The sequence below is a fragment of the Ptiloglossa arizonensis genome, chromosome 2, assembly GCF_051014685.1.
Source record: "Ptiloglossa arizonensis isolate GNS036 chromosome 2, iyPtiAriz1_principal, whole genome shotgun sequence".
In the NCBI taxonomy this organism is placed as follows: domain Eukaryota; kingdom Metazoa; phylum Arthropoda; class Insecta; order Hymenoptera; family Colletidae; genus Ptiloglossa; species Ptiloglossa arizonensis.
In genome coordinates, this window is record NC_135049.1 from 13,894,490 (window position 1) to 13,920,428 (window position 25,939).

Here is a 25,939-nt window from a genome sequence, read left to right on the forward strand (position 1 = left end):
ATACTACGTGTTTATTTTGTAGCCTCGAAAGGGACTCGTTGAAATTCACAATTAAGAATACGTCTGTGTGTCCATTTAGCAATTTTGAGCAACATTGTTCCTGAATGAAATAATACTTGAAACCTGGTACAAACTTTAATAAACAGTACAAGTCCCTGATAATCATAAGCAGTTGATGCATTTTTAAATACATACGTAAAAAAAGAATACTACGTGTTTATTTTGTAGCCTCGAAAAGGACTCGTTGAAATTCACAATTAAGAATACATCTGTGTGTCCATTTAGCAATTTTGAGCAACATTGTTCCTGAATGAAATAATACTTGAAACCTGGTACAAACTTTAATAAACAGTACAAGTCCCTGATAATCATAAGCAGTTGATGCATTTTTAAATACATACGTAAAGAAGAATACTACGTGTTTATTTTGTAGCCTCGAAAAGGACTCGTTGAAATTCACAATTAAGAATACGTCTGTGTGTCCATTTAGCAATTTTGAGCAACATTGTTGAATGAAATAATACTTGAAAATGTTACCTGGTAGAAGCAAACGATCCCACCGGACGAAGAGAGCATTAACGCTCTGCTCGCGAACGTTAACGCCGTTGGAAAAAGAATCTGCAACGCGAACTATCGGGGCACAGTTTCTGAACGAAAGCGCTTAATGAAGTCTCGAACAGGGACACAAGAGAGAGGAAACTTTCGATCTCGCGTCGCAACACGGCCGTGAATAAATCGGAATTTAAAAGTGATAAAACTTTCGGTCGAAAGCTCTCGAGCTTAGAATAACTAACGAACGGTTGAAACCAAGTGGATTCGAGGCGAATGAAAATCGTACACGGTGCTTTTGATGTTGTACATCATCGGTCTCCGGTGAAATGTGTCAGTGAAGTAACCTACTTCCGAAACCGTGAAAAATATCTATTCTATTTTTACATCCGTTTCTTCGATAACGCGTGATAAATTATCATTGCCGTAAGATGACAATCGTGGTTGAAAACAAACCGAAATGGAACATAAAATTATTGTTTAATTTGTTCTGGAGTACGGTTAATCGTAATCGAGAAATTTCAACTTCTCAATGAATGTTTCAATTCTCTGCACTATGTGTATAATGTAACACATGGTATAATTTATTGTATAAATATTCGTATATTGATATCGTAATGTATAAATCATATGTACCGTGACCTTTTAGGTGGAGTATTACAACAGTTACGAAAAGTTATCGTAATGTATATTTATCGAAGTATGAATTGTACTTCAATTTTAATTCGAATCTGTATTTCGATAAGTGTGCGTTATTGTAACTATTCTTGTTATGTACATCAATGTTCATTGGTCACCTGCTCGGTTTGGACAGTACAAGGTAAGAGATAAGTAGAAATTTCAGAAACGATTTTTTCAGTTTTTTCTGTCACATTTAGTTACTCGAAGTTATTATTTTACGCATATAATATAATAGGTTGCTCAATAAATTTTGTCGTTCGACAAGAAATGGAGCTATTAGGTTCGTCGTTTTATTTTTCTAAAAATGATACTACTGTTTGATGAATTCCTATATTTACAGTTGTTCAAAGTTGAAGTGTCATAGTATATTTTTACATTGGAAAAAACGACCAAATTTACCGAACAACCCATTACACTCCAATTTAAAAGATTTAGGACATTTGCTACTTTTAATAACACTCTAGTACTTGTAGATTATGAATTTAGAACTACTTATGTTGATATATTATATAATTACAAGCACATGTTTCTTGATACTTGGCACGAGAGTGAGTTCAATAACACGTTACATACGTTACCAAAAAAAAACCTATTCGAAATCCTCATGGTGCGTTTCATAAATGATAGACAGTTTCATTGACGTAATTCACGACTAAAATAATATTACAACCGATCAGTCGTATTTCAATAATAATAAAACACTGTAACAATACCTCCAAACCTGAAATTGAATAGAGAATATTGAATAACTATATTTAATAAATTACAGAAAGAAAGACACACAGAGAACCAGATTCTTAAATAAATAAACAAGTGGGAAAAATTTCTATTTTACATTTATTTTCAGAAAATATAAAAATACTCAACCGTATGCAAGAACTGATCCGTTAACGGTATTGAGAAATTTAAAAAAAAAGAAAAGAAACAATTAAAGTAAGGGAACACGATCTACTATCGATAAAGTCTTCCTACGCGAGGTGAAAAAAAAAAGAAAAAAAAAAAAAACGATCGGAGCACGGGCAAAGTCGCTTTTTAGTTTCCGTGTTGCGAAAAATTCGGATTTGCCAATCGCTTTCGAGAGAAAGAAAGGAAGTTATTGGCCAGCTGGAAGGCAATTCGAGGGAAACAAGCAGCATTGAAAAACCGCAGAATCGTTCTACTCTCTGGTTTCGATCAGTTGATTCTGGCGACCAAAGTCGAGAGAGGGAGAGAAAGAGAGAGAGAGAGAGAAAGAGTGTGTGTGTGTGTGTGTGAGAGAGAGAAGAGAGAAGAGAGAGTTGGCTTTCGGCGCAACGCCAAATATTTATCTCGCATCGTCGGAATCTCTCTTTGGAAACCCATCGACCGTATTATTGTGACAAATCGCAATTTCGACGGTTAACATTCGCGCGAACGACCGATCGTCGATTGACGGACATGTCCGCGTTTTGCTATTGATAGCACCAAGGATACGTAACACGTACATGTGTACGAATCGTGCGCGAGCGCTTCGTAAATATTACAACGCGCTATTAAGTTTACCGATACGGACGATGCGATGAACAATTCTATTGTACAGTGGTGGTCTATCAGAAACGGATCTTCGGTGTCTACGTTTCATCTATGTTTCAGATAACGGGAAGAAACGTTGCTGACGAAAGTTGCGTGGCTTCGAGAAGGATTTATTATAGTGACAATAGGTTTTTTTTTTTGTCTGGTAACGTGGAAGGAAGAAGGTAATTGTCTGACTTATAAAGAAGGAATTTTTTTTCCAATTGTCTAATCGATACAAATTGAGGGAAACTTTTGTTTATGGAAATACACGTTTTAAGAACTCTTTGATAATTTCGTTATTAAAAGAACGACAATTTTTTGAATACACGTATGTATATTATGTACGTATATATGTCTGGTTGTGTTTCAAACTGCTCGATGGATTAGAATGAAACTCGATATTTAAGTTTTATATTCTGATCTGAAAATCTGATTTCGAGTCAATCAAAATCAATTTTTGTTAAAAAATGGTCTTATACTTTTTGGGGGTTTCTCTGACGATATTCGTTATTCGTAAAAGTATTAAAAAATGTTCGGAATAAATTGTAAAGAAAATTAAATTCCGTACAAAAGAGTTAATTAAACTTCTTCTCTATTCTCTCTAATAAAGAAAACATTGAAAACCGTATTCAGCTGGATTAATTTTTAAACGAAATTACAAATTCATCCCTTTGAACTAGTATCTCGAGTACAAAAATAGTTACGTTATATATTCGATTAAAAATGTAACACCTATTACAGTGTTGTGATAAATTGCTCGAATCGACTACGGTATTAAAGTATAGGAAAATTACCGTACGAAATTATTTAAGTTAATCTTTAAACGTGTGGCTCTGTAAGTGTTCGTGTAACGCAGGAATTTCGTTTACCACGAAAGCCATTATACCTCTCCCCCCTCTTCTTGAAGAAACAAATTCCGGGCAGCTTTTCCGTTACACCGTCAATTTTCGATGTAATTCGCAGGAGAGATTGCCGCAGTTATGATAAGTATAGTTTTAGGACAGTGTAGCTCACGGTACACCGTTTCTACCTTCTAATTGCATCCGGTTGCGTCGACCGGTTCGTGACTTCTCGCCATGTCCGTTGCGTTAAAATTGAAGACCTTATCTTGCGAACTAGTTCAATTAGAATCTGCGGAAAGCAACGATCTTCTCGTCACGGAGATTATCCCGGGAACTTTAATTAGCTAATTTACCGAGAAAGAACATTCGAGTTAGACCGAGGATCGTACAAGAGTAAATCTAGTTTGTTATTATTGAGATCTATCGTTTGGTTCTGCGTTTGAGAAGTCCCTTAGCAGTTGATCGTTCGATGGATAATGTGTATAGTGCAATATACCAGATTGTTCGATAAGTTTTGTCGTTCGATAAGAAGCGGAGCTATCGAGTTCATCGTTTTATTTTTCTAAAGATGGTACTACCGTTGGATGAACGTGTGTAAATTTTCATACAGATCTCTCGACTCGTTCGTATATTTACAGTTGGTCAAAGTTCAAGTGTCACAGTATTTTTTTTTACAATGGAAAAGTGAAGAATCATTGATGAAAGAAAGTTTTTGAAAATTTTTATCAGGTTCTTGTGAGAGTGTTCTCGGTGAATCGACGAGGTTCTCTCGATGAAAATGAGCCCAAACACGACTAAATTCGGACTAGTTTTAATTACGGTGAAGTTTGATAATTTAAAAAAAAATTGAGTCGTGTAACGTATAAGTGAAAATCACTCCAAACGAGGTCGTGTTTGGATTCGTTCACATCGGCGAAAACTCATCACTCTATTGATAATACTATCGTAAATATTAACCATAGATTAGGAAAGTTGTACTTCTTATTTCGAACATTACTTGTTACATAAAATTTTTTATACTTTCCATTGTACTTTCACGACAGTATTATCAACAGAGTGTGAATGGATTCAAACGCAACTTCGTTTGGAGTAATTTTTACTTATACCTTACACGACTCATTTTTTTAATTTTCAAATTAAAAATGGTACAATAAATATAATGAAAAGTGTAACAAATATTCATCGATACGTAATGTTCGAGATAAGAAATACATGTATGGAATATAGCCGTATTTTGTGTACGTATCGTGAACCCAATCCGTGGTTAATATTTATATTTTATAGAATCGAGAATCATCGATTTTCGATAGTATTTATTTCGTAAACGAAATTAACCGATTTTTGTATAATACGAGTACGAAATGATACTTACAATACATCTATAGGGGACTGGGAAGACCACTCTCGACGAGGCCGTGCCTTGTTGGGCATTTGCGCTAGTTTGATTGTTCACATCCTTGAATTTTCTGCAAAGTAAAGAAAGAAAGAAAGGTTACGAACGTGCCTCACAATTCGAAGAAACGTTCCGCGATAAAAGTACAAATTTCTATCCGTCTTTATCTTATTTTCATCCTTATTCTATCGCATCGTTCGTTCGACAGAAAAAGTAAACAGAAACAAAATTTCATTTTATTCAAATCGTTGAACAAAGTAACAGCGGAAAGTCTTCGTGAAATACTTGTTTACGATAAAGGCAAATATCTTTTACCCATTTAATGCGAAAAAAGTGCTTCATCGTTGTATTGAATTTTGATGTCCAGAAAGGTGAACATTATTTTAAATAAAAAGCTACAGAAACGAAACGAAAATCGTATCTTAAACCAGTTTGTTGCGTATCCATTAAACAACTGTTAATCATTCGTTAGAACCACGCTGAATGTTCAATTTTATTTGAACTGTTCAATTTTAAATGTTCAAACGTGTTCAATTTTGATTTCCAGAAAGGTGAACATTATTTTAAATAATAAGCTACAGAAACGAAACGACGATCGTATCTTAATCTAGTTTATCGCGTATCCATTAAACAACTGTTAATTATTCGTTAGAGCCACGCTAAATTGAAAAGTGTTCACCTCACTTGTTTGTGAAACGTATCTTTCGTTAAATCGAGTTTTCCGCGAAAAAAAAAAAAAAAACTATAGTAAAAGGCAATTTCGTTCAATTATGCATGCCATTGCAATTCGACACGATTTGCATTGCCGCGTCCCCGTAGAGTTCCTTGGTAGGTGTTTCTAAATTTAATATCGCGTCGTGCGATATCGCTCAAAAGCAACAATTCGTTTAATCGCTAACCGTCACGTTATCTCGGTGAATGAAAAAAAATCTCTTAACCCGATTTTATCACAAACGCGTAAAATCTTCGAAACACGTTTCAGCTTCAGCTGCAATTCCACGGAGTAGCGCTTTGATGGATCGTGGCGAGAAATTATTGTTGTTTGTAAAAATTCGTTTCTCGTTCGACAGTGATTTTTCCGGAATTTTTCGTTTCGTTTGTCGCGCCGGTATCAACAGGCGCGTCGAGAGGCCACGGAAGAATGCAATATCCGCCGGCACATGGAGACCGTGGCGATATGAAAAATCAAACGATTTTAAGAACAATTGGACGACACGGTGGCCGCGTTATTGCGAACGAAAACGAAGATACACGAAAACAACGGTATAACTTTTCTCATTCCGTTGTTTGACGCTCGCGAGTGGCTTCCTGGAGAGTTAAGAGCGCATTGCTGTCCGTCGCCGCGATTGTCGTTCTCACTGGATGTATTCATGAAACTTTCAAATTCAAGTTGCAACTCACCGCGGCGAATGTCTTTAAATGAAGAGTTCTTTTAATTTTTCCTCTTTTTCTCTGCGACGGTGAAGTACCCGCGACTCACTGTTTGCCGCGATGCACTTTATATGTACGAGCTCGTTTCTCATTTCTACTGTACGGTACCGTGAAGTTGACCCGTGGAGAGAACTGCGTAGGCCAGACCTAACCCAGACGCACAAATGAGTCGTGATAGACTTTAGACGAGAGATCGTTTCTCGTTTCTACTGTACCAGGTTGAGAAGTTGACCCGTGAAGTGAATTGCGTAGGCTAGACTTAATCCAAATGTACAAGTTTGCCATAAGAGTCTTTATAAGAGATCCGTTTTCTTTTGTACTATACGAAGCTAAAAAGTCTATCTATGGAAGGAATTGCATAGGCTAGACCTAATCCAAATGCGTAAGTTTGCCATAAGAGTCTTCATACGAGATCGTTTTTCATTTCTATTGTACGAGGATGAGAAGTTGACCCGTGAAGTGAATTGCGTAGGCCAGACCTAATCCAAACGTATAAGTTTGCCATAAGAGTCTTTATAAGAGATAGTTTTTCATTTCTACTGTACGAAGCTAAGAAGTCTATCTATGGAAGGAATTGCATAGGCTAGACCTAATCCAAATGCATAAGTTTGCCATAAGAGTCTTCATACGAGATCGTTTTTCATTTCTATTGTACGAGGGTGAGAAGTTGACCTGTGAAGTGAATTGCGTAGGCCAAACCTAATCCATAAGTTTGCTATAAGAGTCTTCGTAGGAGATCATTTTTCATTTCTTCTGTACAAGGCTGAGAAATTGACCTGTGAAATGAATCGCGTAGGCCAGACCTAATCCAACCGCGTAAGTTTGCCATGATAGTCTTTATACGAGATCGTTTCTCATTTCCACTGTAGGAATCTAAGAAGTTTATCTATGGAAGGAATTGCGTAGGCTAGACCTAATCCAAATGCATAAGTTTGCCATAAGAGTCTTCATACGAGATCGTTTATCATTTCTTCTGTACAAGGCTGAGAAGTTGACCTGTGAAATGAATCGCGTAGACTAGACCTAATCCGAACGCACGATAGACTTTATACGAGATCGTTTCTCATTTCCACTCTACGAAGCTAAGAAGTTTATCTATGGAAGGAACTATGTAAGCTAGGTTTAATTTGGCACAACTCATACCTTTGATGTAATTGTTTATTAAACTCTAACAACAAAAATGACACAAGAGTAAATATCCGTTAGAGAGTGGAGTCAAAGGTTCTTCGTACTCGTCCTCGATAATTCGAATACGATGACAGAGTTAGTTATTCCAAGTTAGATCTCCCGATAATGGTGTATACTAGGGGCTAGACACTCCTGTAATTCGTGATCTCCGATCGATGGTGTTATAAGCGAAAGCTATGTACCCACATTCAAAGACCTAACCTAGATATTCTTCTGCGATATGCTTTACACGAGCTCGTTTCTCATTTCTATTGTACAAAACTGTGAAGTTCACCCTTGAAAGGAATTGCGTAACCTAGACACACTGCTTGCCGCAATACACTTTATACAAACTCGTTTCTCATTTCTACTGTGCAGATCGGAGAAGTTGACCTACAGAAACAATTGCCTAACCCAGACCTAACCCAAACCCACTGTTTGCTGCATTACACTTTATACGAACTCGTTTCTCATTTCTACCGTACCCGAGCAGTTAACCTCCGGCAGGATTTGCGTAAATCGTATTGGGTCAAACGTTCCAGCCAACTTTCTGAAAGTTTACGAGTTAACAAATATTATTCGACGCTGGTCACACAGTACTCTTACCCATGACGATACACTAATCCTTTCGATGCCAAAGTATCAAAAGCAGCGTCAAAAGATGCTAAAACAGTGTCTATACACGCTTAATAATCGGTATGCACGTATAAGCGTATAAGCGTTTAACGAATTAGGCACTATCAACGCTAGATATGTGTTTGCAGAAAGTATATGGTTAAAGCGTGCCACAAATAGTGGCATTCCTCACGACACAATTATCAAAAGTGTGGAGGGCTAGGTTGAAAGGGTTAATCTCAACCAGTGACCCTCGTTCTCTCCCTATTACAATCTTATTTGTACCACAAACAATGATATTCCTGGTGTATATGATACTCTTTTTCCTCGCGTTACAATCGTATTTCCACCCTAGTATTTGTACCAGAAATAGTGATATTCCTCGTGTATATGACACAGTCGTCGAAAGTAGGCAGAGTTAGGTTGGAAGGATCAATCTCAATCGGTGACCCTCTTTCTCTCCGCATTACAATCGTATTTGTACCACAAACAATGATACTCCAGGTGTATATGATACTCTCGTCAAAACTATGCAGAGTTAGGTTCAAAAGGTTAATCTCAACCTTTGACCCTCTTTCTCTCCCCGTTACAATCGTATTTGTACCACAAGCAATGATATTCCTGGTGTATATGATACTCTCGTCAAAAGTGTGCAAAGTTAGGTCGAAAGGGTTAGTCTGAACCAGAGCTCCAATTTCTCTTTTCCCTCCCATTACGATCGTATTTGCACCCGAGTATTTGTACCACAAACAGTGATATTCCTCGTGTACATGACACAGTCGTGAAAAGTAGGCAGAGTCAGGTTGAAAGAGTCAATCCGAACCGGTGACCCCCTTTCTCCCCGCATTACAATCGTATTTGTACCCGGTTATTTATTCGCGGTTCTAGGTACTTCGTCCGCAATGTGTTGAATTTTACAGCACCGCCCTCCTCGTGGACTAGAATTGCATTACGTGCAAGAAACAGCCGCGAATCTTCGAAAGGAAACCTCGGCGTGTTTGCACGTCGGCAGCGTTAACCTTCAAACAAGACAAACAATGGGCGAAGAGGTCGCGATGCGGGAACAGGGAGACAATACGGTGGAGAATGAGGGAACGGTTTCGAAACAAAACGCGAAGAATTCTCCGCGTTCTTCCGCAGTGATACGTGCATCGGAAGGGAAAGTTTGACGAGCATTGTTTGCGCTGGTTATCGATCATCGTTGCCCGCTGTTTGCAAACCGGCGCCGACACGACGATCGTTTACCACCGCCTTTAGTCCTGGATTTTCCCTTCCGGGTTCTCCGTTTCCAAGGGCACATCAATTCCGAAAACGAATCCTCTCCGTGCCCTACAATCGATCAACCCTTCCCGAGTCCACGTCCTGTGACGATTTCGACCCTGTCGGCGTTCAAATCGCGACTCGACCACGAGGAATGCTTCTCGTAGTACGTGTTGTCCAATTGGCAATACTTGGGCATGCATTGGCATTCTTTCTGCGAGAAAAATGGATTTTTTTATTAAAAGAAAATTGAGAAGAATTTTTATTGTTTTGTGCGTACCATCTACTTAGTTTTAAGTTCTTTGTCAATAGGCAACGAAGGGTTCATGTTCCTTCTCGTGGATCGAGAGGCTATAGTGATAGGAAAATTAGTGGTACGTTTCTGGGTTGGTAGGTGACCATATGATTATAATTCTTTTGATTTTATCCAAGGAAAGTAACGATGGGAAAAAGTTACAGTGTACAGCTAGCTAATTTTCGGGTTTGATGAAACTTGGACACATCATTGGTAAGCTGATAGGTCTTCGTTGATGGTGACGTAAAGTAAGGCAGTTATTGTAGACTTAAACAGGGGTATTTATTTCTGTTTTCAATTTTGGATCATTTTCAGTCGCATCGTGACAAAATAGGGGCGGAAAGGACACTCGAAAGAAATTTTGATCTGAAAATTTTGTCGACTCGTGTACAAATGTGTATCTACTGCAAAGTGAATAAACGAAGGACTTTGTTGTCATTGTTACTCCAAGCATCAAAATACTTAGACAAGGTTTAAGAAAAAATAATTACAAAACGAATAAATGATGAAAATTAACGTGAATTTAAGTAAATAATAATAATAATTATATCGAACATGAAATATTATTCTCAAATACTAACTAAACAAATGTGGAATATACAGGCAATAAATCATCTCGATTAGAAATTGTATTCAAGAAGTGAAAACCCTCGAAATTGTGTACGAAACGCTTGTTTAGTTACATTTATGAAAAACTAACAGAGATAGCATCAAATTTTCAGCAATCATACGATCTGTATATAAATTTCACTAAATTATAGATGAGGCCACTCTGGCCGATCGGATCGCCCTTTTATAAATATTTGATTGCCACGAGTGGCACCGTTGATAACTTCATGAAATTTTCATTTACACCGTATTGTTGCTCGCCAAAAATCAAACATTTTTCGTGTACAACATTTTTTCCTACCATCGTTCAGTTTCCAGAAATTTAAATACACTGCTCTTACCTCGATGCATGCTCTCATCTAATGCGCAAGATGTTAAAACAATGTGCAAAAAATTGAGTAGCCTACTCTCGCGAGAGATTTGAACAAACACACGAATTATGCCACATCTCGTACCAGCTACTTTCTTATTTGACGAAGAAACCACTCCTTGTACCGTGTACACCCAATTTATTTACGTCTGTGCAACTCTAAAATTACAAGAGACGTTGAAAAGTGTTTCGAACAAACGGTTTTGCACCGTTTCTCGAGTGTCTGCGAATGTCGAGGAAAATAATCTTCGAAAATGATTTATTTTATATTTTGTATTCGAAGAGGAACGCGATCGATGCATCGAGTAGCCTACTCTCGCGAGAGATTTGAGCAAACACACGAATTATGCCACATCTCGTACCAGCTACTTTCTTATTTGACGAAGAAACCACCCCTTGTACCGTGCACACCCAATTTATTTACGTCTGTGCAACTCTAAAATTACAAGAGACGTTGAAAAGTGTTTCGAACAAACGGTTTTGCACCGTTTCTCGAGTGTCTGCGAATGTCGAGGAAAATAATCTTCGAAAATGATTTATTTTATATTTTTCATTCGAAGAAGAACGTGATCGATACATCGAATAGCAAAGAGGTTAATGATGCACAAGTGGAAGGGAACCGTGTATACGATCGCTTCGACGATGTAACACACGACATTCTTCCGCTTGCATAATGGGTTGCGGCCGCAAGGCCGCGCGGAAGAGCCGCACGGCCGCTTTTCGCCGCCTTAAACCGTCGTACCTCGATCGTCGACATGCAAAGCGAGCACGCAACATTCGCCTCGAGTTTTTTTTCTTTTTTTTCTTCTTCTTCTTCTTCTTCTTCTTCTTCTCCGTTCGCGATCAATTGACTTCCTCGAGGATGATTACAGGTTACTTCTTTCCTCGGATAGCGCGGTGATTTGCTTTGAGAAATTTTTTCACCGCGCATCCGCGCCGCGATCGCGTGGAATCGCTTTGACTTTGTAATTTCACGAACGTAATTCACCCAGATATCGAGCGTTTCGACGGGAATTTATTTTTCTTTTATTAGAAAAAAATACCAAGAGTTTCAACCCTTAACGATGAGAATATCACCGACTTCGAACACCGTTACCTTTCGATTCAAGAGTATCTGTAATTGCACAAGGAGGAGCACGATAAGTGTTGGTACATTTACTTGAGAATTACGAACAATATCGAGAAAATTCTTTTTTAATTTTAAGTCAAGAAACAACGTGCTCGAGATGGAAATTATTCGTTCGTAAATTGCGTTAAACTGGTGGAAATAATCATAGATGGACAACTCGGCAAGTGTATCTATATAATTGTCGTTTCTTGACTTAAAGATATATTCTCGAAGAGGTTTTAAGAAAGCTCTGGAAGTTCGATAGTTAAGATTTATCTCCAACGCTGTTGGTGTATCAAAAAGAGAGAAGAAAAGAATTATTATATTGTTCGCTTTTATTAAGACGTTCTTCGTTTCTTCTTAAAGGAAAAGCTACACCGAAAAATCACACTGAATCGTTGCCAAATACGCAAATAATCGTTGCCAAATACGCAAATAACCGTTGCATACCCAAATGCCAAAGTAATAAATTAGTCGAGCAAGGAAATTGTATTCGCGTAGAGTGTCAAGACCGTGTCTAACAGGGGAAGTCGGTTCAACCTAACAGAAATTGTTTCAGAGAATTGATCTTTCGGGACTGTTCGCCTTCCCACGTTCTTCATTGAAGTGCATTCGAGCCGCGACAAATTAATGCTCGTTGGCATTCCTTTCGCATCGCGAGAAACGCACGGTCACGTGAAACTCGTGTCGTGCATCGCGAGTTTGATCAAGGCCGAAGGGACAGATTTTATACGAACCTCGTAATTGCATTCGGCGGAGATGAGGGCAACGATATAAAATGTTGAAAGTGCCTCGGCAGTCGAAGAAAAGGTGAATGCACTATGACCAGGAATTTGCATAATTGAAGAGTTTCCGCTTTGACCTTTAGCTCGTTAGCGTGAACACAACTCTTCGGAATGGAAGCGTTTTAATTAGAAGCCCGGATTACTGTCCGCTTATTACTATCTTATTTACATGCACGAAATTAATTCTCGAAAACGGGCACGGGCTACCGCGGTTATCGCGTTTATTGTCCGTTATTTTCTTCGGACGTTCTCGATGCTTTGGTATTTTAAATACGCGCAGGACGATCCGGAGAACGATCGAGGAATCGCAAGGCGGTTCCCGCTTTCAAGAGCCGAGTTTTACACCGGATTCAAGATACGGAATTTATCGTTATCAAAGTTTACGTCTTCCCGTAAACTCGTGTGATTTATGCTCCCGGACGAGAATAATGGAATACATTCGAGGAATCTAATTTCGTACAATAAGAATTATAATTTTTATACTCATTGATCTTCGTAAGAATATTATCAACGAATTGGCGAGCTTCTTCCGATAAAAACGAGCCCAAACACGACCTCGTTAGGAGTACTTTCAGTCACACGTGATTCGACTGATTTTTTCAAAATTTACATTTTAAAAATTGCTTTTAATCAAAACTAGTCCGAATGTGGTCGTGTTTGGACGCATTTGATTTATGCTCTCAGACGAGAACAATGGAATACACCAGTGGAATCTAATTTCGTACAATAAAATTTCTAATTTTTACACACGTCGATCTTCGTAAGAATATTATCAACGAATTGGCGAGCTTCTTCCGATAAAAACGAGCCCAAACACGACCTCGTTAGGAGTACTTTCAGTCACACGTGATTCGACTGATTTTTTCAAAATTTACATTTCAAAAATTGCTTTTAATCAAAACTAGTCCGAATGTGGTCGTGTTTGGGCTCATTTTCATCGGGAGAATTCTGCCGATTCGTTGACAATACTCTTGCAAAAGTACGGCGAGAATGATGAAAAAGTTCACTTCGTATCAGTAACCGATATCGATACGATACGCGTCCAGCATCGCTTCGAATTCTCGAACGTCGAATATAATTCAAATTTCATACCGAATAAATCAGTGGAACGCGTACGTGTCCCTGGTATGGAAACAAAATTATAACGCGATCGTTTCTATGACCCGGTTTCCTCTGTTCCGTTTTATAAATTGCATTCACTTATCGGGTAAGCCGTGTATCGGTAATTAATTGACTTTACCGACGGTTCGCGATAAAATTCCAAGTAAAAAGTCTCGAGTTGGGAGACTTTTTAGGCCGCCCTTATTTCGCTTGATTTAAAAACACTTCTGCGGGTATTATTCAAACCCTAAACTGGAAACGTTATCTGACGATCGTTAATGTATGTGGTGTGTTTCATCGTGCCACGCCGCTTTTCAGCGTGTTAAACGCTCGCCACGAAACGTTTCGCGCACGATGCGCCGGGAACACGCGAAACTCGCCTCAAGAACTTTTTCTCGAGCGTGCATTCGAATCGGTCGTAAAGTTTCGTCCTTGATCGACGGGCTGCCACTTCTCGCGCCTCGTTTCCGCAACTCTTGAAACTAATGCGATTTCTCGACGGTCTCGCGGTCATTTTACAAATGCTCCGACACTTCTTTGTCAAAGTAATTGACTCGAGCTCGTGCCACGATGCATACATCGGCCAGCCGTGCACTGGTATTTTTTGCACGACGAAAACACGTCGTCTTACGTGTCGTTACGTTCGTTCGATAAAGTCAAAGGGATTGTAATCGCGTTGTATCTTTTTGAAAACATTCTCGTCGATTTTCGTTTCGTTTTTTCCCGTCGTTAGGTCTTCTTCGTGTACCAGAGCGATATAATCCTTTCGTTGGCTAACAGAGAATTTTAACCGTGCACGAAACGTTAAAAATAAATTCGTACCGTGTTAATTAGCATTCTCTCCACATGGAACTCGTTTCACTCGTGGAAGGAACGTCGGTGGTTAACTATTCGTGAAGAGTTAATCGAATGAAGGCAATCTCGATGATTTACTGGATCGATCATTTCGTTTCTAGTAAAAGTGATAGTCGAATTAACGAAGGATGGTTGTAAGGCAAGAAATGATGATTTAAATTACGTTTACACGTTTCAAAGGTGTAAATGTGATAGTTTAGCAATACGATACAATGTACATAGACAGTTGGGTAGTCGATACTTATGACAGTTGGGTAGTCTTTAGTCCTTAGTCAACGCTTCCAGCAAATAGGAATTGGAAAGGAAAAAGGTGCTGGAGTCGAGGAGTTTAAAAATTATCGAAGAAATGGACGCAACGATGGGATTCGAACCATTTCAAGACATCTTTAGCGAAGGAGCAAAAGTCAAGAAGTCTCGAGACGTTTTACATAACTGTTTTGATTGAACGTTTTGCAAGTTCTTCGGAGTCTTGAAAGTATAAATGTCTTGAATATCTTGAAATTCTTACAGGTCTAAGTCTGTAAGGTAAGATGGTAAACGATAATAAAACGGATTCACAAGGAATCTAAGAAGAAGCTTTCATTGGCAATAGTATCTTTTAATCTGTTTGCACAAGGTGAACAAAAGCAAACTCTTCTGTATCGTAACGATACCAATAAGCAGTGTCCAGCAGGTTGTCTAAAGTGTACATATTTTAATGCGTTTTAAAACTTCTGAAATATTCAAAATATTAAAAATACTCCAGCAGATTTTTAAAATGTTCAAGATATCGAAAAGACTCCAGCAGACTTTCAAAATATTCAAGATATTAAAAATACTTTAGCAGGTTTTTAAAATATTCAAGATATTAAAAAGACTCTAGCAAATTTTCCAAATATTCAAGATATTAAAAAAAAATCCAGCAGATTTTCCAAATATTCAAGATATTAAAAATACTTCAGTAGGTATTTAAAATATTCAAGATATTAAAAAGACTCCAGCAAATTTTCAAAATATTCAAGATATTAAACAAAACTGGAGTAGATTTTCAAAATATTCAAGATATTAAAAATACTTCAGCAGATTTTTAAAATGTTCAAGATATTAAAAGTACTCCAACAGATTTTTTAAGTATTCGAAAAAATATTTCAAATTTTTCAAGTATTCTAGACATTTTAAATATTCCAGATTTTCCAGTTATTTGAAACTCTTGAGCCTATTTTGCTCGTAAGAGAGTCACTAAAAAACTCGAATCTCTACATTTTTTACTTGTTTGTATATTTAAGCTACAAAAGCTAGGTTGTTGAAGTTTTATGTCTCATACGGGGTGGAAGCAAAAATCTTGTGGCCATGTTCAGATGGAAAAACGAAATAAAGCAAATTTCATCGGTATCAGAAACGCATACGACTTGGTCAAATAGAAAAAAATTATTTTGAAATGAAATACGGCGAATAAAAATATATCAAAGAAATAAAAAGTGACCAAAAAATAGATGACCTACTGATATAGGTAACACGAGCTTCTGGGTGCTTACCTTTCACTCTGACCCACTTGTTCAACGGCTATAATTTATTGCAAAAAAAAGGTTAGGAATTTTTTTTCGAAACGTGCTGCGAACTGGACAATTTTCGTAATTTTGAAAAATCCTTTCGGATGCGTTTAAATATCGTCAAAGCCTAAAATATAACCAAATTTCGACGAAATTCGAAACATTGTCGCAAAAAAAGTGTAGTTTGATGCGGAATGACCCGGTTTGGTGATGGGTTGCTGGAACGGTGCACGCGGATTGGTTAATTTTAGAAATTTATCGGCTTCGAAGGGAAAACGGACGATGGTATTTAATTGGTTAAAAAATTCTATCGGTTTTACGGAGGTGATCATCCTCGACTAACAAAATTTCCGCATGACCCTACAGCTGATCCTGAAAGTTGTAAACTTGTAAAGCGCATGGATCCGAAAAACAAGCGTACAAATTGCTCGCTAACTAGTAGCCTTCATGGCATTTGGCCAGAAAGGAAAATTCGAATTTCTGAAGCATGAATAGCTACCATTACCTTTATGAATCCACTATTACGATGCAACACGGTCATAAACGGACAAATTGAGCAAAATCGCTTCAAGCAAAGGAGATGTACAGGATGTAAAATAAACATTTGTGGAATCTATACATTCAGATCGGTGAAGATGTATCGAAAAATTGATTGTCGTTTTAAGAAATTATCGATCTATATAACTTAAGAAAGTTAGATTTTTTTATTAGTTTTTGAATTTCACTCGAGAAAAAGACGAAAATAAACAGGGATACATTTTCCTTTAACATTCTCGACTTTGATATTTCCACGTGTATATTTCTAAACGGGAAAAACGAAAAGAAAGAAGTACGAAACGTAAACCAGTACGAGTACGAAAGAACGTTGTAAAACACCGATAAATAAATTATATTTGTCACCTTATGTATTGCAAATACACAGGCTAGAAAATTACGAAAATTTAAGTAGCCTTCTTGGAATAAAATTTAGGAATGGAGACACTTATTAAACGAAATAAATGGTGTATTTAAAATAATACAAATTTTAAATTCACCATTTTTTTTTTTGGTTAAACACTTTCTTTCGTGACCTCTTTGAATAGCAAAGCTTTTCACCTAAACGTTATGTATTCCACTTTGGAAAATGTTGGTCCAAAGGAATGTTTCATAACATTTTAAATCGTATTTTGCATCTTGAAAGTTAAGAAAAAAATCTTGGTAAATATGGATACTCGGACTTTTCGATTTTCACGAAAATAGAAAATTGTACGAAAATGTTTGCTTCCGAGTAAATGCAATCTTATTCAGAAATCGCATGTTCTCGTTTCGAAATAAAAGAGTTTCCCTTTGAAATGCCAATTCCGTTTTCCGAATTGTTGCAATCTCGATTCTGATCAAATCTCCTTAACCTGGACGAGTCGATCCATTCTTATGTTTCTAAAATTTATATTTAGAGTCTATTTCAAACTCCTGCTATAAATGGTGAACAGAAATTGGGTAGAAACACGGTGCAATTATATGTTTGTGTGTCCATCAACAATTTCGGTAGCTCAAATTAACGATTAGTATCATTTATAATTCAGTTCGAGCCATTACTATTTACACTACACACACTAAATGTAAGCAATTAGTAATGCGGCAAACGAATGGTAATTAACTATGCATTGTTTGCATTAGGATAGATGTCTAATATTTCACGTGTAACAGGTAATGTATAGTAACTAATTACGCGACGATACAATGGCAATTTCACTGTGTACGCGTACAATTTACATAGCTACAAATATTTATACAAACATATTTCATTATCCAATTACGAATCCTTGGAACCTTCAATTACCACGGATTTCTATAAATAAAATACCTTCTTAACTTACGAACTCAGAATTCCAGTTTTTAAAAATACTTTCGTAAATTGAATAATTCTTCGTTCAAATATTACGAAAGAAATCCAAGAAAGTTTGGGATCATTTTGAATCGTTCGTAAAGTTTTGGACGAACGAAATTTAATTCCCCAACGTTTCCACCCATAGGTAGTGTCACGCTTGGTAAATTTTAGACGAAGAATTCTCATTTCTTAATAACCGATACATACGTGTTTTTTTACGTAAAATCGCAACGGTCTTCCAAAGGCAGTTACTTCAGACTTTGGCCCGCGGAAACGAAACGAAAAAGAGTCGAGCTTCGAGAGAATGGTTCGATCGTTTTCCACGGGCTGAATGGCTACTTTAAAGGTTTACTGTTCAATGTTCCCGGAACACGCGAAATTTGTGGAAACTTTTGCCATCTGCAGTCGATCCCGGCGAACTGGATCGATAATTTCGAAGAAACTTCAAAGTGCATCATATCCGTGCAAGCGCGTGCGATTCAAACTTACCAAGAAATCCACCCTTATATTTTCACCGTATTGCGTTCCACGCGTTCGAAATAAATTACGTTTACGTCGTGATAATCGAGCCCTGGAAATACCACACTCCGACAAATTTATTTCACTTTGCGTTTCGAGACAAACGTATAACGGTACCGTGCGTAAAAATACGATATGTATGCACGCGAATATCAACGTGCAAGTGCACTGGACACTTTCCAAGAATCGTTACGCACACTTTACCGCATCTTCTCTGCTCGCGCTAAAATGAATTATTAATTCCACTTTATTCCCTTGCAATGCCGTAACTAAGTTTTCTACTTGATGCTAGAAAATTCGTTCGGTTGGCTCGACGGTGTAACGAAGCGAGCACTTTTTGAGAAGTTATAATCGCGTTGATGTTAACCAACACTAACACTAACGTGGAAATGGAGCGTGTGCGTCGTATGGGAATATAGCTAACGAGTGGTGCTACCAATTCAAGATGAAACCAGCAAGGGTGATTCTTTGTGTAAAAATGAATCGAAAATGTACAATGGACATTCTTCACACGGGACTTTGTTCTCGAGTATGTAATACAACGAAGATCATAATTGTTTACGTCAGTACGTATCCACCGAATGATTTATATTTCGTGTTAGTTTTATTTTTTCTTTCATTATTTTCGTATCGTTTACAGAATCGAGTTTGAACATTTATGGAGCACTCACTTAAATGCGATTTGGTTAACATGTCTGACCATTGTTCGCTGTTTCTACTTGAATCGACGTTACGATATTATTTATTATAACCGGTGACTCGATCATTGCACCACAATTGAAGAAATGTATTTATGCAAACTGTAAGTGGAGAAAGAGTGCTGTATTTTATTATTATTAATATTAAGTGGTACACTGTGCGTTAATAATATTAAGAAATGGACATTTTTTTCGGAGGTATACAATAATTGGAATATTCCACAGAAATATTATTTGCAAATCTTATCATTTATTTGTGGAATAATATACTGAGAATGTATCGGTTCAGAGATTTTGAATAATAATAAAATAAGATCGATATTAATGTTTGGTCACGTTCCATTAATTTCACGTCTTTTATTTTTATTTTAAATACTTTTCCATTTATAGATATTAGATACAAACAGAGGATCGAAATCGTTAATGGTAATCGGTTTGCGAGACACTTACGGTTGATAATTTTCGCGATTGAAGAGGACCAATGCGCGCCATGTTTGCTACGAGAGTAAAACTTTGGAAATTGAGTGATAAATTTGCCCAAAAATCATTTACAGTTTACTCGCGGTTGTAAAGTTGGGATCTTGATACTACAATGAAATTTACCGTTTCTTATCGAAGGGTCCACTTATTCGGTGGACCAATGGAGAGAAGCATTACCAAGATAAGCTGCTATTTGTCTGAAACGTAACGTTCCAGTGGATAAATGTTATCGTAACGTGAGAAAACTTCGGGTCCACGATAAAGTTCTTAATAAAATCTCGTGTTTCCGTGAAACATCATTTCGACACATAATCGGAACGAATTTAGACATTATTTATATCGAAAAGAAGACTGATACTTCCATACGTATGATTTTTCCTTCTTCTCGGATTATATAAGATGAATTATATATATTTATTGAAAACCGAAATATAAATCGAAAATTTAACATCAACGATACGAGTGCGATATATGTAACATACAAATAATCAAGGTTATATTTTTTTTCAAAGAACAAAGAACAGTATATTATTTCACAAAGATTTCCACTCGAATTTCTAACGCATTTTGACGAGTGCAGACCTAGTGACGAAGATTATAATTGTTCACGTCAGTACATCCACCAAATGATGTGAAATAATTACATTTCGTATTAGTTTTATTTTTTCTTTCATTATTTTCGTGTCGTTTACACGACCCTAAGGGAAAGTTTCTCGGATGGTTCTCTTGAAAATATTTCGTTGATTTCAATAGCTCGATCTTGAGATCGAAAGGTGTTCTTATTGCTTAAAACAGACGTAATAACAAAGATTATAATTGTTTACGTCAGTACATCCACCGAATGATTTACATTTCGTATTAGTTTTATTTTTTCTTTCATTATTTTCGTATCGTTTACACAACCCTAAGGGAAAGTTTCTTGGATGGTTCTCTTGAAAATATTTCGTTGATTTCAATAGCTCGATCTTGAGATCGAAAGGTGTTCTTATTGCTTAAAACAGACGTAATAACAAAGATTATAATTGTTTACGTCAGTACATCCACCGAATGATTTACATTTCGTATTAGTTTTATTTTTTCTTTCATTATTTTCGTATCGTTTACACAACCCTAAGGGAAAGTTTCTTGGATGGTTCTCTTGAAAATATTTCGTTGATTTCAATAGCTCGATCTTGAGATCGAAAGGTGTTCTTATTGCTTAAAATTGTGTCCCCTTACACTTCAAGGTGGCGACCGTCTTTATTCTTTCAGTGTCGTGATCGAGTATTCTTGACACAATTTTCGGGGTCACCATTGTCATTATTGAGTGCACCCTCCATTTATCATACGTCGTGCAAGAACCGAGGTCGCGCGAGGATTTAAAAACGATAACCGAGAGACAATACGTTCTCGAATGCGACATTGAACTTCTCGAACTAGCCCTCTTTGTCTCCCAGGTGTCCGTGAATATTCTATTTAAAATTCCTTAGCGAACAATAGCTCGTGAAAATGAAAAATGAAACTTTCGAAGTTGCGACGATACAACATCCCCGAATTGAAAATACGTATTTTAGTGCCCGATGGAAAAGGTAACGCTTAATAGTAAACATTTTCAGTGAATACACGTCTAAAGATGTTTCTTTAGAACGTTAATTTGATTTAAAAAATTTAATATCTATTTATATTTAATGTTTTAGTTACCGTATCTGTGCAATATATGTAACGTATACTTATGTGAAAAAGTCCTTCGTATGCTATCACGACAAATATTTTCCAAATTTCGTGTATTAATCACAATGATAATATTAATTTAAAGCATCACTATTGGAAAATTAATTTTTAAAAGGCAATACAGAGGTTTGAATTAGCTACACTACGCTAATAACTGTCAATTACTGTCATATTTTAGGAATAAGTGTTATCGAAATATTAAAATTAAATATCTTTTAAAGGAACAGCTGTCTCTATATATCATAATTTTATTCGATTTCAATATCTCAATTAGTGCTAAAATACTCGTTAAATATTCATCTACATTTCAGGACACGTGTTGGAAATATCTAATTTTTATCCGTACATTATTAATAAGTTATTCGTCGTTTCATCGAGTCGATTATAATTTATCCGATAGAGATATAATATCCACTTTAGTGCAAACTGAAATAGTCAATGAAACTTGAAGAAAAATGAGAAAAGAAAAAAAAACAAACGTATAATAATGTAATACATTTTTATTATACCAAGATTGTACGTATTAGGAAGGAAAACGATACAATATTGAGTGAAGAAAATATAGTTAAGAATACGTTCGGTACAAAGACTGGGTACAGCTATATGCTCTTATTAAGTTAACCTTGAAAGAATAAAGAATAAAGAAAAGGAAAAAGAAAAATGAGAATAAATATATAAGATAATAATTACGTTGAAAACAAAATTGCTATATTTATTACGATCAGCTTCTTTAACTTTTATGTAGTTCAACAAACTTAATCTTACATTATTTCAAAAACTCAATCTTACATAATTCCAGAAACTCAATCCTATATAATTTTAAAAACACAATTTTCCAAAAATTCTAAAAACATATGGACACCAACTTAATAAATAATTCTGGGGATCCTAACAAATACTCTTGTTATCTCGAAAATAAGATTCGTTCAATTCCATTACAGTTTAAATATCTCGCAAATGTTCAATCCCCTAATACCAACTCAATAAATAATTCTAAGGCTTCTAATAAATAACTTCTAATAATTCTAAGGCTTCTAATAAAATACTCTTGTTTTCTCGAAAAAAAGGTACATTCAATTCGATTATAGTTTAAATATCTCGCAAAAGTTCCACCCCCTAATACCAACTCAATAAATAATTCTAAGGCTTCTAATAAATAACTTCTAGTAATTCTAGGGCTTCTAATAAAATACTCTTATTTTCTCGAGAAGAAGATTTATTCAATTCCGTTACAGCTTTAAATATCTCGCGAAAGTTCAATCTCTCCCAGTTACGTGTAATATGATTCATCGCACGTGTCGGTTTAAGCATACGCTATAGCACACCACGGCTCGTTACTCGCTTCGATTCTTGACCGACCTTCGTCGCTCCAATTAGTGATTACGTTGGTTACCCATTTTCGCCGTGACGCCTCCGTTTTCGAGCGCGTTCGTATCCACAACCAACAGAGACGCATCCCGATCTTAAACCGAGCGGCGTTAGAGGTTTCCCGATTCGCTCAAGGACAGACACGTCCTTCGCTAACTTGATCCCCCTTCAGCCTTTTTCCTCGAGCACTTTTCACGAAGAAGGTTGAGGGAGGGAAGACGCGTCCGCTTTTCTCTCCGGTTGCCATGGCTTTGAGCATCGTCGAACAACGCAAAGGCCAAGTGTCGCAACCACGGCTCTACCCTCGTGCATCGATTATATCATTCTTCACCTCCAGTCTCGCCTCCCGCCCTGCTCCTCCCACCCCTCCGCGTCCCTAGGAGGTCGAATGCAATCACGACCAAAGGTGGAGACGACTTTCAACAGTTCGAAGAAACGGCTGACACGATTTGTTCGCTAATGGATCTGTATTTGGTAATGGCGCGAAGTGACTCTTGCTAACTCTTTCAAGATTAAGTTTCCTCAAAGCTGGATTTACCGAGAGAGAGTCTTCGACGGTTTTGTGTGCGCCAAACAGGTTGGGTCTGGGCTGGGTTAGGTTTTGTAACTACGAGAGACGATCCGGTGGAAGGAATTTGAAAATTGGTCAGAAATTCTGTATAGGGAACTGGTTTAACAAACGTCCACGCGAAAAGAAACTTCGAATCGGTGATTATTAATGTAAACTAAAAATTTGTTGTATACTTTTTTGTTATATCTTTGCGAGGGTATTATCGGTGGATCGGTGAGGTTTTCCCGATGAAAATGAGTCCAAACACGACCATGTTGTGAGTATTTTTTCATCGTAGGTAATTTGGACCGTTTTTGAAAATTCTTCGTGTTACGATTTTGTGTAATTAAAAGTTGTCCGAACACGGTCGTGTTTGGACTTGTTTTCATCGGGAAAATCTCACGAATGTATTGACGACACTCTCTTGATGATAAAACTTTATATGGAATGTAATGGAAATTTTGTATACGAATTAGTATTTTTACTCTTGGTAACATCGAACATATATATATTTTTATCGATTAATTAAGTAAGAGAACAGGCGAGGAATACTTTTGCACACGGGAATGAAATATGTTCGTATAAGTATACGTTTCATTTAACCTTGCCTTCGAGTTATAGCAAGTGGAGTGTTCTAATGACCTGTGTCTGTTTGTATGTCAGCCATAATGCTTGCTGTCTGAAGAACGAACTGGAATGACACATAAAATGCTATGAGTTAGTGTTTGCAGAATAGTTAACAAGGTAATACGTAAGTTATTGAGCGTTGTTTGTAGACTATCGAAAGAATTATTGCAGCACAAAACTCGTTACAACTCGGTGACAAGGCCAAATGCATTATATATATAACCATCGTCTTTAAAACAATTGGAAAACATTTTAATTGAAGAACGGGGTAATATTTCACTGGAAACTATTCCAAAGTTGTATGAATAATTTCGAGAAAGATTGAAGCAGTATCGAAAGCAAATGGTGACATAACACTGTATTAATAAATAATGTAGTGTACGTTCGCGTGTGGTATCTCTTTATTGTAAGAAAGCTCGCGGATCCAATTAAAATTGAATATTTCATTTTATGCAGAGTTCGATTCCTTTCAAGATTTATATAAGCGACATTTTTTATAAATAACGACTATACGTATACCAGAAGAAGCGTAATTATCCATAAACCGATTTTACTGAAAAAAATTTCATTTTTAATATGCAGAACGTGCACAAGAATCCTCGAAACATCTATTCGAATGAAAAACAAGGTGTTTGAAATTTTTCTCGCTTACAATACCTTCCGATCTATAAAGGTCACGCAAAAATGTTCGGTTACAAAAAGTTATAAAATCGTAACCGTATAAAGATTACGAAAAGTATAAAAATTCTTCCTCCTCGCTTCGAGAAGTAATTAGTAACCTCGATCATCGTTTCGTCCCACTACCTAGACAACACGATGACTGAGAAAATGTTGGCGATAATTTGGTAACATCCAAGGGTGGCAAAATTTCCAACAACTCGAAGGACATTACCGTAATCGGAAACAGTATTTCTTCCACAAATTCGGTTCCTTTCTCGACCCTTCGATATTGATATCTCGGATAACAAATACCCGTGTCGCTGCACAATCTCGTGTAACGAACCCCAGACCCCGTCGGGGTCTATTTCGATAAAAACGCGTAACAGACAGCTTCTGTCGGGTCTGCCACTCCTCCATCGAGTACGATTCGTAGGAATTTTAACGGCGCCCCGGAGGAGGGTTGCCACGAGCCAAGCACCCGGTTGCGTTGTCGTTGCCTAGCCACCGTGATTCTCGTCGTTCAAACGACGGGATAAAGGTTATGCGACGCGGGGGGTGTTTCGAGGGATTGTTCTCGTATTACGCGACGCGTCGACGAAATCGAAGCGCGACGTCTCGTGTGTATCGGTATCAACACTCGGTGGGACAAAAAAAAGAAGAAGAAGAAGAAGAAGAAGAAGAGAAAGGAAAAAAGGGGAAGCTGGCCCCGCTACCGCGGACGCACGATTCCCGCTAGCGGAGTGGGGGACTTTCTCTCCCCTCTCCGAGCGTACGTGATGCGCGAGGAGAGATGCGCACCGAACGCAACGGCGCGTACGTCCGTGGCGGTGCAGCCGCGTTCTTTTCTCACCGAGTGTACTCGGCGTCGAACCACGTCGGCTAAAAGATTCAAACCACCACCACCACCACCACCACCACTGTTCTCGTGGAAGGGAGAGGGCGACGGTTTTCATTATTCGGTTCACGTGGGAGCACACGGATGATGCGCACGAAAAAATAGGTTATGCATACTGACAGGCGACGGTGAATGCTTCCATGTGAACCGCGAACATCGACGCCCGTCCACGGAATAACGTTGTTACCGATTTTCGTATCGGGGCATTCGTTATTGTTAGCGTTGACAGGGCTGGCACGGAACAGTTATCGCGCTCGCGCTCGCGCGCGTGCTTTCTGCCAATAATGGGAAACGAAGATTTATTAATCGATCTTGAACGTGTTCACCGAACGAGGATCGAGAGAAAAGGTTCGCGAGCGTAGAATCTCGCACAAAGTCTTGATTGCGGGGTAGGGGTAGGTACGTTTCCAGCAAATATTATTTGTTTTTAAGCAGCTGGAAA

General features: G+C 37.5%; 1 protein-coding gene and 1 long non-coding RNA gene across 4 annotated transcripts in view; one reads left to right on the forward strand and one right to left on the reverse strand.

Annotated features, from left to right (window-relative positions):
• Hs3st-a (Heparan sulfate 3-O sulfotransferase-A) overlaps nucleotides 1–25,939 on the reverse strand; it is a 208,501-nt gene that overhangs the window by 12,891 nt on the left and 169,671 nt on the right. For all 3 annotated transcript variants that reach the window (XM_076327814.1, XM_076327812.1, XM_076327813.1), the window contains exon 3: nucleotides 4,978–5,071. In XM_076327814.1, the coding sequence (XP_076183929.1) occupies nucleotides 4,978–5,036 (59 nt within the window). In that variant the 5' untranslated portion in view covers nucleotides 5,037–5,071. The remainder of the gene's footprint in view (nucleotides 1–4,977; nucleotides 5,072–25,939) is intronic.
• The window catches only part of LOC143155274 (uncharacterized), an 82,202-nt gene that overhangs the window by 2,206 nt on the left and 54,057 nt on the right, over nucleotides 1–25,939 (forward strand). The window lies entirely within an intron of this gene.